The sequence below is a fragment of the Diaporthe amygdali genome, assembly GCF_026229845.1.
Source record: "Diaporthe amygdali strain CAA958 chromosome Unknown NODE_3_length_2959817_cov_65_330692, whole genome shotgun sequence".
Lineage (NCBI taxonomy): Eukaryota > Fungi > Ascomycota > Sordariomycetes > Diaporthales > Diaporthaceae > Diaporthe > Diaporthe amygdali.
The window spans coordinates 87,759-100,133 of record NW_026517023.1 but is presented as its reverse complement, the minus strand read 5'-3'; the positions used below and the strand labels follow the sequence as shown (position 1 = coordinate 100,133).

The 12,375-nt window shown below is 50.5% G+C and overlaps 5 protein-coding genes across 5 annotated transcripts; 4 read left to right on the top strand and 1 right to left on the bottom strand.

Annotated features, from left to right (window-relative positions):
* Positions 1-3,904: 3,904 nt before the first annotated feature.
* On the top strand, positions 3,905-4,596 carry J7T55_002404 (uncharacterized protein; the record flags this gene model as incomplete). Its single annotated transcript, XM_053137475.1, has 2 exons — positions 3,905-4,300; positions 4,474-4,596. The coding sequence occupies 2 exons, from the start codon at positions 3,905-3,907 to the stop codon at positions 4,594-4,596; spliced, it is 519 nt and encodes a 172-aa protein (XP_052998276.1).
* A 987-nt stretch (positions 4,597-5,583) lies between these two features.
* Positions 5,584-6,510, top strand: J7T55_002403 (uncharacterized protein; the record flags this gene model as incomplete). The annotated part of the gene is made up of 1 exon (XM_053137474.1): positions 5,584-6,510. The coding sequence occupies one exon, from the start codon at positions 5,584-5,586 to the stop codon at positions 6,508-6,510; it is 927 nt and encodes a 308-aa protein (XP_052998275.1).
* A 1,443-nt stretch (positions 6,511-7,953) lies between these two features.
* J7T55_002402 (uncharacterized protein) lies at positions 7,954-9,018 on the top strand (the record flags this gene model as incomplete). The annotated part of the gene is made up of 1 exon (XM_053137472.1): positions 7,954-9,018. One exon carries the CDS (start codon positions 7,954-7,956, stop codon positions 9,016-9,018), a length of 1,065 nt encoding a protein of 354 aa, XP_052998274.1.
* A 423-nt stretch (positions 9,019-9,441) lies between these two features.
* J7T55_002401 (uncharacterized protein) lies at positions 9,442-10,141 on the bottom strand (the record flags this gene model as incomplete). The annotated part of the gene is made up of 2 exons (XM_053137471.1): positions 9,442-9,689; positions 9,802-10,141. The coding sequence occupies 2 exons, from the start codon at positions 10,139-10,141 to the stop codon at positions 9,442-9,444; spliced, it is 588 nt and encodes a 195-aa protein (XP_052998273.1).
* Positions 10,142-11,362: 1,221 nt separating this feature from the next.
* Positions 11,363-12,265, top strand: J7T55_002400 (Carbonyl reductase family member 4; the record flags this gene model as incomplete). The annotated part of the gene is made up of 1 exon (XM_053137470.1): positions 11,363-12,265. One exon carries the CDS (start codon positions 11,363-11,365, stop codon positions 12,263-12,265), a length of 903 nt encoding a protein of 300 aa, XP_052998272.1.
* Between the last annotated feature and the right edge of the window lie 110 nt (positions 12,266-12,375).

Genomic DNA, 12,375 nt, shown 5'->3' with positions numbered 1-12,375 from the left:
CTTCGGCCAAGCCCAGATCACTGAAGCATCTTTTGCGGTAACAGAGCATTTGTGGATTTCAGAAGCGGTGTTAGGTTGAGTTGAGAGGTGTGAGCCATGGCGGACAGCATGGAGCAGCCCCGAGGCTAACTCATGCGTGTGTTGGCGGCAACGAGGACCCTCTGGGCACTTGGAAGCCATACTCACAGGATCTTTCGAGCGTATGTCGTCTAATGGATGTCGACATCCACAAATCACGAGGCCTGGGCGGCCACAGATAGTCGACGAATGGGTGTGGGTACTGTGTGTGTATGTTCGGTTCTGTTCACGTGGAAAAGAGCAGCGCACTCCCCGATATCCAATGGCTGGCTTCAAAACGTGTAAAGGGCCGCAAGACCACTGGTGAATAACCTCGCCTCGTGGCATCTCAAACCCTGTTGCCATTCTGTTGGTTCCTCACAAAAAGTTGGACCCCCAAACCTTAAGGGTGTGATTGTGCCAGGTTTGGCGTGGGTCCCCCATTTCCCGAGGTGCCTTGATGCCACTGATATCCTTGATCTCCCGCTCGCTTACATGCCCCAAGTACAGTGCCCATCCAAACATACATGATCTGGATAGATTGAAGCTAAGATTCAGATTTCAACGTCGACAACGCACCGACACGTTGTCTCATCGATTTGGATCCTGGAGCATGAGCAACTCGTGACCCATGCACATCTTGTTCCACATCGGAGGCCTATCCGACCCACTCCAGTGACCCTGCCAGCAACGCCATTAGTGTCCTTGTAAATTGCTCCGGCAAGTGGATCAAGTTGGCTCGGGCTACCACAATGCCATGTGCCTGGAGAAATAATTATTATTAGACTACTGCAGACTACATGTCCTACAGCACATCGCTCTGGAGTACTCAGTCCCTGGCGCGTTCTGGCAGCCTCTGAACATTGAGATTAGCCAATGTGGCCGACATAGATAGAAAACCTTTGCCCCATTGGCAGGAGGCACAAACGAGAACACACACAAACCAGAAAAATTGGATGAAGCAGAGCTAGAGATGGAGCCGTTGCCGACTCCCCGATGGACCCGTCAGCAACCAGCAACCTCATCTCTCAGCCTCAAGACTGTCCTGTCCTGGCCTCCACCTGTGCCCTAAACGAAACGGCAACTGCCCTCAAGAGTGACGTCATGGTTCTTTTTGGGAGCACAACGGGCTGAGACAGGAACTGCAGAGCTGGTCTGCCTGTACATGCGAACAAATGGACATATATCGACCTTACCAAGCCACATAAACATGAGGTGTCTAGGAACCTATCTTAGTACCTAGGTATCTACGTAGGTAAGCTAGTTCACACTAAGAGCCTGTTGTTGGCTCTCATTCCATATACGGTGTCTCTTCTCAATTTTACCCTCGACGACAGCAGGTCATGTTTATAGTAATGAAATCGGATAGACAATGAATGGATAAGCGGATACATGAATTATGCAGTAACATTAGCAATTTGAGGGCAGGGACTTGGTAGACCTCCACATTCATGGCACTCTACCCTCCTCCCCCATCTTCACCCTGTCCCTCTCTCCGGGGCCAGGAACACATACGTTTCCCGTGGCAAAAGAAGGTCAGAACTGGGAAGTACGAAGCCTCTGCAAATGACAACGAATAGCCTCTTGGATATCAGCTTCTTTGGCACCCATGTAACTAGGCAGTCTCCCTAGTAGATTGACATGCTGCAACAGCCTAGGCTACGTGCAGTTACAGGGTTTTCCGAACTGCCGGTATTGAGGCCATCTTCACTTGCGCTGTACAGTCGAGAGAGATTATCCATGATCGGGAGCGCCAGTCACAATCACTTCCCGTGCAGCCAAAATCTGTCCGGAAAGCACCCGCCCACATGTGCGCCTACAGTCTCTTAGGTCCCAGCCTCTCCAGCTTCCGCGGCTTCTCCAGGCAGTCATCTTTAATTTAGGAAAGCTTCCAGACAGCTTCTGTCGGACTTATTTCCTGAGAAGTGCCCCCTGTAGATCATTTAGACCAACCCTTCGTCGCGTGCCTCTCTGCACTCAGCGTTCTCGTCCGCGAATTCACTGTCCTCATCAGCAATCTCCTTGTCCATCCTCGCTGGGTCCCGCTCACATGTTTTGTACCATCATATGTCGCTTGAATAGGCTTCACAGTAATCATCTGATGTTCGAGAGCAGCCTTAGATACAGATAATGATGTCCCAGATTTGGCTGATAAAATCATCATTGTAGCTGGTGGTTGTGAGGGTCTAGGACAGCGGCACCTTTGGCTGTCTTGGAGCTGGATCTGTCATCATTTGCCAACATCAAACGAGTAGCAGCAGCCTTTCAGGCCCGGGAAACTCGACTTGACATATTGGGTAACAATGCTGGTCTTATAATGACGCCTCAACGACTAAAAGAGAATGGTAAAGAAGTGCAATTTGGCACGAATTATCTAGGCCATGCTTTGTTTATACACCTTCTGCTACCCTTACAACAACAAAATGCTAGACTGGCTGTGACGTTCGAGTGGTCACAATTACCTCAGGAGCAGAGCAAATGGCTCAAGTCAAGGTTATTATCCATTTAGCAGACTTTAAAATAATGGTAGGTGATAAAAGTACACAAGCCAGGTATTGCATATCCAGAGATGTCAACGTCCGCTGTGGTCTGGCTTTTGCTAGGCGGTTTGAGATTATCAAGTTTATTGCAATACGTCTGGGGTTAGCACGAACGACACTCGATTAATTTTCAAGGTGTTCAGCAGAGGAACAGACACCCAATTCTTCGCGATTGCTATCAGAATAGGCTTGAGATTTGATTTCTAACCACAATGCGGGGTGTTCAATGACTGTATACTGTCACGAAGTGCACAAGATTTTAACTTTGAATGTAACGTCAAGTCCTGCACGAGACCCTGTTCCGCCCATCTAATATGCTGCAGTAGGCCCTGTCTGGCAAGTCTGTATGGTGGCCTTCAACAACGACTGCCGGGCGGATGAGATATCCGGAAGTCAATCACTACATGCTCCGGACTTGAGCTGCAGCTACTTAAGGCGGAAGAGTTTGACGGTGACAAAGGCGAGAAAGTGACCCAGCCACTCAAGTTCCGTGGGGTGATTAGTGGTCATTCGCCCAGGCAATAATTGAATTAGATGTTCTGCAACAAACCCCACCCCTCAATTCTGCTCCCCCTCCCCCACGCAAACTTTTTTCTTTTTCCCTTTTTCCCTTTTTCCCTTTCCGCTCGACGCACTTTTACCACTTCATGCACCATTCTATGCCTGACCCCAACCTCATGTAGGATCCTGGTAGTTCAGCCCTTTGTGCGGATCATAGAGCGCGCAGAGTAGATATTTGTGGAATGTTTAGTATGGATGGAGGTCAGCCACGGGGGGCATACTCACATGAGAACTTTGGAGATAATAGAAGCGGCATCATTCTTGGCATTGTCGCCATATGTTGGATATTGGGTACTATTGTCGTCACGCTTCGCGTCTACACAAGAAAAGTGCTTCTAAATCAGATAGGCACAGACGACTATTTTGCCGTTGCATCACTGGTTAGCCTTTCTTCTGTCCCGGTAGTGAAGCCGTGGGCACTGCTGACTGTTTGACTCCTGTAGGCGTTGGTGTATTTACTGGGCATCGGAGATCTACTTAGTCTGTCACTTATTCTTTCAGCAACTGACAATACATAGGAATTGAGGCTGACCAGTAAATAGTGATCAAATATGGACTTGGAAGGCACATATGGACAATCAACCCAATCGATTTTGTAACGTATCTCAAGGTTAGCTGCCCCGTTGTTTCCGCGTTCACTTGCGGTCTCACTCCAATACTGAAAGGCCAACTTTCTCACTTTGCTTACTTGCTAGTTTTTCTGGTTGACAATATTCGCATATACTTCGGCCATCCTCACTATCAAGATGACTTTCCTTTTCCAATACTATAGAATCCTTGGCATGCTTCTGCCCCGCCATCTCTACACGTTCATCGTCGTCGGCGTCGGCGCCTGGTCCATGGCGATGATCCTACAGTGCTTCTTCCTCTGCCAACCCCTCGCCGGCTTCTGGGACAAAACCTTACCAGGGGTCAAATGCCTGCCTGAATTATCTACCTGGTTGGGCGGCGCCATTGGCAACATTCTGACGGACTTGCTGGTCTTCGCATTACCCATCCCGATGCTGAGCAAGCTGAATCTACCCGGCGCGCAAAAGGTTATGCTGCTAGGGGTGTTCAGCCTGGGATTTCTGTGCATAGCGCTAAGTGTGGTCAGGATCAAATACCTCAGGTTGAATCAAGACGATGTCAGCTGGTCCAACGTCAGCTTGACGTGTCTTTCGATGTCGGAATTGACCTTGGGCATAATATCTGCTTGCGTTCCTACTATGAGGAGGCTTTTCTTCAGACCGGCACAGAGAATGCTACCTGTTCATGCATTAGAGGGTGACAGCATTGCGCATTCTCGGCGTGGCCAGACAAGCGATAGCAACAGTCAGCGGGAATGGTGGTGGCTTTGGACGAGGAGAGGACTGACTGGCATCGAAAGAAGCAGTGGTCATGGAAGTGGACAAGGATCCAGCGCACCTACGACATCGTAGCTCATCATATGAATTAAGCCTAGATTAAACTTTGAGGACGTGTTCATGGCCAGTTAAAGCTTCTTGCCAACTAGGACGGTAGGACCGTGTATGATCTGGGTTGAGGTGCACGAAACACTACGAGGTACGAAATGCTACGAAGTCATGTGCTGAATAATTCAGAGACTCATCTCCGCGGGCGAGTTGCCTTCACGTTTATTGAGGACGAACGAGTGCAAGCGGACGCAAAGGTTGTCCCTACCGATAGGTCAAGAGTCGGTATCAATAGTTGTCTCTGCAATGTGGTGTTCGTGCAGTGTTGAGGGACGCGAAGCAATTAAGAAAAGGAGGATTCCGCGGCACAGGAGGCGCTAGTCAAGTTTTAATATTAAATCAGCTTCCTGCAAGTTATTGTGTTCACAATTTATCACTCAAGACTGTGGCCAGCTTTCTGGACCATATTCATGAATGTTCCTCCTGGCCCAGGGTCCAGGTCGGCGGTACCTAGGTAGTATTCTGGGACCTGGTACGTGGAGGCAGGCTCTTACCTGCTGGTGCAACTTTAACCGAGGCATTTCAAGCTCAGTGAAGCGCACCTTGGCTTCACCCCTCCCTCAATTTGACCACAGTCACAGTCAGACCTTAGAATTAATCCATATCCGAGGCCAGCTGAACAAAAGGAGTGACCACAGAGGTAGAGACGTTCGACTATGACCAATACGGCACCCGCCGGGTCCAGTTCGGAGCTCAGCCTCCGTGTCCTGAGTTTCAGGTCCGCAATGGCCCGATTCGGCCGACGAGGTTGCACCCAACCCATTCTTACCAGCATTGGTACCATCGCTGTGAAGATGGTTGGAGTTTCGGAATGAAGTAGTGTACCTATCCTATTTTCCGTCCCCTCCTCTTTGGCGGTGCTGAGAGCTCCGTCAAGCTGGCTTCAAGTGCTGCCTCATCCCCTCTCATATGCGGCGAGCTTGGCCGCATCAGCTCTGTTTCTTTTGGCGCGAATCTTGCAACATGCAATCATGGCTTTGCCTATCTTTTGTCTCTCGAGAGTCACCAGCCTAAGCTTGGTGACCGTCGTTATTGCCTGTATCCTGGCTTACATCCCTAGCCTTATCAACTCCACCGGGCTCGCGTCTTTTCTCCCCGAATTTGATCTGCCTCCCCGCCTCTCGTCCTTCCCGTTCGTTCATACCACACCAGCCACTGCAGAGAGTACCGCTTATGTCTGCAAGCCTGCAACATATCGCACGCAAATCGTGTCCCTTGATCCACTTCTGATCTACATCCATTCTTTCTTGCGCCCTTCCGAGATCGAATCCTTGCTTAATACTGCTGACGGGCTGTTCAAGCCTTCTACAGTAACCAAGCAGGGCCGGAAGGTGGGTTCTTCGGAACGGACGTCCAGCACCGCAGGCCTGCCTCTTGAAGATCCCGTTGTACACTGCGTACTGGGTCGGGCAGCCGATTTCATGGGGACAGTCATGCGAGATGGCGTAGACGAGATGGGCCCCCCTCAGCTCGTCCGTTATGTTGCTGGCCAGAAGTTTGACATGCATCACGACTGGTACCCACAGCCGCAGTGGGCATATGACGGGTCGCCGAGACAGTTTAACCGCGTGGCGAGCTTCTTCGCCATCCTGCAGGATAACTGCACCGATGGAGAGACGTATTTCCCCCACGTCGGCCCACCAGCACAGGAACAGGACAGTGTAGTCGGCGCCCGAGCCGACGGGCCAAGAGCTTGGAGCCAGAGCGACCCGATCTGGAGGCATCATGAGAGCGGTGGCTTGGCTTTCAGACCCATCATGGGTAACGCGCTGTTCTGGATCAACCTCCGCAGTGATGGCACTGGTCATGAGAAGACGGTGCATGCCGGCCTCCCGGTCGGGAATGGCCTAAAGACTGCCATGAATATTTGGCCGCGGCAGTTCTATGCGGTCAATTAGGTTGAGAAGCAAGCAAAGTTTTTGGGTTTTCCCTTTTACCTTTTTCAATACCTGGGCCTACGTAGCGCGGTGGATTATCATTTTCTAAGTAAATAACCCATTGATTCACACACACATAAACCATTCAACACCGTTTCGGCCCAGACCTCAAGGTGTACAACAAGAGTTTGCTATTTTACAATCTATACATGCATTTGAAACATCAGCATCTCCGCAGTGTTGGCGGAGATGTTGCGATAAAACATGTTTTGAATGCTTTGTAATGACCCACCTAGGTTCTCGGCCTTCGGAGAGAGATTGAACGTCAAGTCGATGTAACATATAATGGAACCCAACACGTAGATAAGTACTCTGACAATATTGCAAACAGTGAACTACACAGACATTTCACGGGTCATGCGTTGTGAATATAGACTCGGAGCCCCTGCATATGTCGACAGGGCCAAGTCTTCTTGTGACGGGAGCAAGAGAGGCGAGGTATGATGGCATCCTTTGACTTTTGCTGCATCAGTTGTTTCATCTCGCATCTCTTCATGGCCAGTCATTGTGAGACAAGGCAGGAAAAGCTCAGCGCCACTTCATCCTACTAATATGTACTCCCGACGAAGTGTTCTGTAGGTCAACTTCCTTCACAACGCGACTTCCGTTGCTTGTATTGCTTCTCGCCCACATGATTCACCTTACAGCTGCTCTGTGTGCCTCCTTTTTTTTTCCTTTCTTTTTTCTCGGAATCTTTCACTCCTTTTCTTCCCCTCGGTTTGAAGACAGTGTAACATAAGTGTCTTATCTGTATGTTACACCATGTACTCTTTTATGTTGATGGGACGGTAACACTCCATTTTCGCGCAAACATGCTTGACGAATCACTAAGCTCTATGCTCGGAATCCGATTTATACACGTCAATTGATTTCGCAGAGGCAAGTGCTAATCATGCTTGTATTTGGAGTTTCGTTTTGCCTGCACCAGATGCTGTGCGAGTGCTCCGCTGTGTGTCCCGGAGCTGTTACTATCTAATGTAACATTGGAGACTGGTTTGCAGAGCATCAAGTACTTTTTCATGAGCCACAACGGCCGTCTATCACGTCAACGCCCCAGCGTTTGCAGATGAAAAGCCACAACCGGTTTAATCTATCAATACAGTGCTTCACGAGAGGAAGCATCCGGTGGGCAGTGTTCGGGACAGTGGGGCCGACCCGGCTCGGATTACATCCGGCGGCTTTCATGTGGGCGAAGAACATACATGAGGACCGGGTCTCAGAACTATAAATTGATGTCAATCTGTTGGTCTGAGTTGCTCTTCCATGCTTTCCTTTCACAGTATCTTGAGCATTTGCAGCCCACACTCCTCCTCGGGATATGCATGCATCGGCTCTTTACACGGAAGTAGTTCACATCATATGAAACCTCAGTCATAGATTTTGATCTTTTATCGTGGTGTTGAAATGCATATCCTAGGACTCTGCAATGGATCAATACACGGAAACTCCGAGATACTACTCAAGGCAGCACTGCAAGCAGCTGTTGCACATGATCCATCCATAAAGACTTCGTGGATTCACGTTCCTTCTGTGGCACTGCCCAGAAACCCCAAACCGCTCAGAGATGAACCAGATATCATTCCAAATCGCAGCTACGAGTATGATAAAGACGGTGGTAGCGGTCCAGCAGGTTCGACTACTGACGTTGACGATCGTGCTGCTGCTTTTGAGGCTATTATGGACGCCGATGCCTTGATTATTGCCACTCCTATCTATTCCCACCAGCCGGCCGGCTCACTCAAGGCTCTTCAGGACGCGATTCTCGGCCCCTTCGCAGATACCTGTGGACAACACCGTATATACCAGAGACAGAAAGCTGGTGATCCTGCTGTCAAAGACGTTGTTGTTGACCACCGCGCCATCAAGCCACGTGTCGCCGGCTTCATAGCCGTGGCAGGCTCGAGAGCCCAGTTCCCTGAGCAGTGGACCCTCGCGATGCCATCTCTACATCAGTTTACGTACCCGCTTCACTGCAAGGTGGTCGACATGTCTGTGTTCCCCGGTTTTGCTCACGCTGGTGCTGTTCTAACGGACCCAGAGGCCGTTGTGCGTGCAGCTAAAATAGGGACAAATGTGGCGAGCCAGATCGGACGGCCATTTGATGAGGCTGTGTACCTTGGGCCTGAGGAGGATGGCAGTTGCTCATATTGCCACTTGCTGAAGTTTGAATTCCAAGGGGACAATAACCGGATTAGGTGCATCACCTGCGGCGCAGCAGGGGAATTGAAGACCAGGTCAGATGGTCGCGTCCGGCCGGTCTGGGGAGAGGACTCGGATCTCAGCTGTATCACGCTGAAAGGTAAATGGCAGCATGTTGATGATATCGCAGGAGGACTTGAAATAGAGCGCCAACAGCTGCCGGCGGTAGCCACTGAGCTGGAGAGATGGAAAGCCATTGAGGTGCCTTTTGTGGCTCTTCCGAGCCGGGAGTCGAATCCCACTCACCATGGAAAGGTGAGAAGTAATTAGCGCCCATACCGAGGCATTCTTTACGCACCATTTGAACTGTATTGAGTGTTCTCAACCCTTTCTTCAGCATTTTACGATGTGCAGTAATTCGTCCTCTCACTTGGCCATGTTTGGTCTGCCAGGCTGTTGAGATTCAATGAAGGATATGCGGTGTGTATGTTTTGAACATGAATCTTGTAGGCTTCGAATTCCTAGCACGGCTAATACTCTGAATTGTGACTGATTTGAGCCTCAATGAGGACAAATGGGGCGAAGGAAATTTTCAATTATAGCAGGTGGTGTGGACTCGACCAATTTCCACGTTTTTGTGCATCTCTTGCTGGCTGGCGACGTCTCCCGACCACCCGAAGAATCAATCCTTGACACATACGTGTACATCTAGAATGATGCATACGCGTTTTTCCAGTGGCACATGAAGGCATATTAGCAGACCAAATCAGGGTTTTCCTCTCTATATGCCTCACAATTACGTTTTCGGCATTTGAGATCTCCTCGTTTGCAGCAATGGACCGTCTGTTGCCTTCGTGGCCCCGAGGCCCTGCGGAATGCCCTTTCTACACATTCTGGACCGACGGAGGAGAACTGGATAGGAACTTTGAATTCCATGAAAGCCGAGTGCTCGCCCTGAAGCGTAGCGCTGCACTCCCAGCTCACAATCCAGTCACTGCATTCTGCTCACTCGTATTAGTCAAAGTTATGTGCATATATGCTTTGGCAGGGATGGAGCGATATGGCTGATACGAATGAGAAGCGTGTGTTTTGTTGCAGCGAAGACCAACGTACCTTCACGCAAGTGGATGAGCATGTGATTACCGCAGCCATCCTGCGATGTTTCATCATTCCGACCAAAGTCCTTGGAAAACACCATGTACATCAAGCTGTCTGCACCCCTATACGTGCAGTGGGGGTGGGATGGGACGTCATGAGGCACCGCAAGACTCCTCTCAAGTCCAGCTTCGGCGGGACTGCGGAGAGCAAGAGCCGTGGTGTCGTCGTCCATGGGGTTGTTGATGCTTGCCGTAGATGAAACGGGCACTCGAGCAAAACGCGAGCCCTCAACCTTGGGTACCGCTTGGAGGCTGCTGAGCGCCGTTAGGCCCAAGGCTGTCAAGTATGTCTTCATTTATGCGGATGATCGAAAGATTATGTTGATAATTTCCAGATGCCATAGTACAACTCGACGGACCATCAACATCAAAGTAGGACCTCCGGAGGCGTAGGGGAATTACCAGAATATAATGATCCAGATGTAGCCATTGATTATGGTCTGCCTAGTATCCATTATCGATAGGTAGACTGGAGGACTAACGCCGTCGAGTTGACTGCCCTTAGCGCCGTCGGGACAGTGGTTAACATGCGAACGATCAAGTCAGTGCACCTCAACCGGGTCGTACCGCAAGATGGTCCCATCCAGTCTTGAAGCCACGTGCGTACCTCATCGTATGTCGTTGCTGCTCTTTAAATTGCGGCTTGCATTTAGCTACTTGAGCTTAGGGATTGACTTGTCATTACTTGTAATCTATGTGTCTATGCTGTTCGCGCACAGAGCTGCCTCGATGCCTCAGCTTCTCAAGCTTTCCTAAACCTATCTTGGTCCCAATTATTGATTTAACTAAGTCCTCGTTAATCAGGTCGACACTGGAGTTGAGTGCCAGAACTTCAGGTCGTGTGGCCTCGACCGTAAGGGTAGCTTATCCGGCAGCATGCAATTATACATGCTTTCTTTGTGTACGCCACCAATGGCCTCCGCCCCCGCCCCCTGAAAAAAGGCCCTAGCAATAAGACTTTGAAGGGGTTGTGCTTGGTCCAACAGTGCCAACACAACGACTGCAGTCACACGTTTGGCCCTGTGCAGCCAGTCGAACGAGTATGCGATAAATGAAAAGAATCAAGTCGATGCACACTGAAGCCTGACTCAATGAATTCCAAAACATATTTTTTTGCCATTTTTTTCCCGTCAAAGAGCCAGTATGTTCAACGGTCTCTTGAAAGAATAATTAGATAGAAACCTCGAAGTCCGAGACTTGGCAGAGATTGCTGGAAAAACACTGCTCAAGTGCTACTGCTTATGACTTCCTTGTATCGAGGTTTATTAACCCAACTGGCGACCACCGGAAGATCAATCGTTTTGATCCAAGTTGATGGTGCATGCCCATTGATGATTGCATGCTGCTGGTTATGCGGGACGGCGTTTCTATATTCCTGAACCCCGCTCTCTACATGCGCAGATGATTCCAGCTAATGCCTACTCGAATACCCTGAACATCGTCGTTTTTGCATCTCATGATAAATGCTCTCTTGGTCTATCTTGGTAGCGAATGCTTCCTGCAAATCGAACACAGCCATGCCCGCATCATCGCCGTTGAGTCTCGGGCTTGGTCTCGAGGGCACACACGTGCTCGTAACAGGAGGGGCTGGTATTATCGGTTCAGCAGTTGTGCACGCCTTTCTCTCTGCCGGTGCCAATGTCTCCAGCATCGACATTAGCCATGGCCCAGATGAGTCTGCCACACCATCGCCCTACAACATTGGACAAAAAGACGGGCACTACGTTAAGATTTCTGCCGACATTTCCAATGCCGCGTCCTTGACCACAGCCTGGGACAAGGCGAAGACACTCTTTGGAACAGTTGAAGTCTGCGTGGCCCTTGCATCTCTCGACCTGTCTGTCCTTCCGCAAACGGATTCTATCGTGGACGCCAGCCCCGCGGACTGGTCACGCGTGCTCGACATCAACGTCGGTGGGACCATGTTGACAGCCCAACTGTGGCTTCGGGGGGTCCGGGATCACCAGACGCAGCGATCGGGGGTGGAGCTCAGAAATCCAAGCTTGATTCTGGTTGGCAGCGAGGCAGGCCACTTTGGCGTGCGCACCTGCGCGGCGTATGCTGCAGCCAAGTCTGCTGTGCAGTATGGACTCCTCCAGTCCCTCCGCGCCGATGCGCCGCGCATACACTCACGAGCAAGAGTTAATGCCGTCGCGCCTGGGCCGGTTGACACCGATCGCTTCCGGGGCGAGACAAAGGGGCCTGGCACCAATGAGTGGTGGACTGAATGCCAGGCTACGACGGCCTTGGCCCGGCCCGTCCCAACAGAGGCTGTTGCAAGGAGCATTTTGTTTCTCGCAAGTGAGACGTGGAGCGGCAGTGTTCATGGGAAATGCATTGACGTCGACTCGGGCAAGATGGGAGCTCTGATGTGGAACTCGCCGAACGGTCAAGCCGAAGCGTTCAATCGCAGCTCCTGAGTCACGAGCACGTGCTTCAGTTCTCGTGCATTTTGGACGATCGAGACGATCATTTCTGAGTAATGCACAGCCTACCTGGCCTGGCATTGATTGTCGGGAACATTGGAACA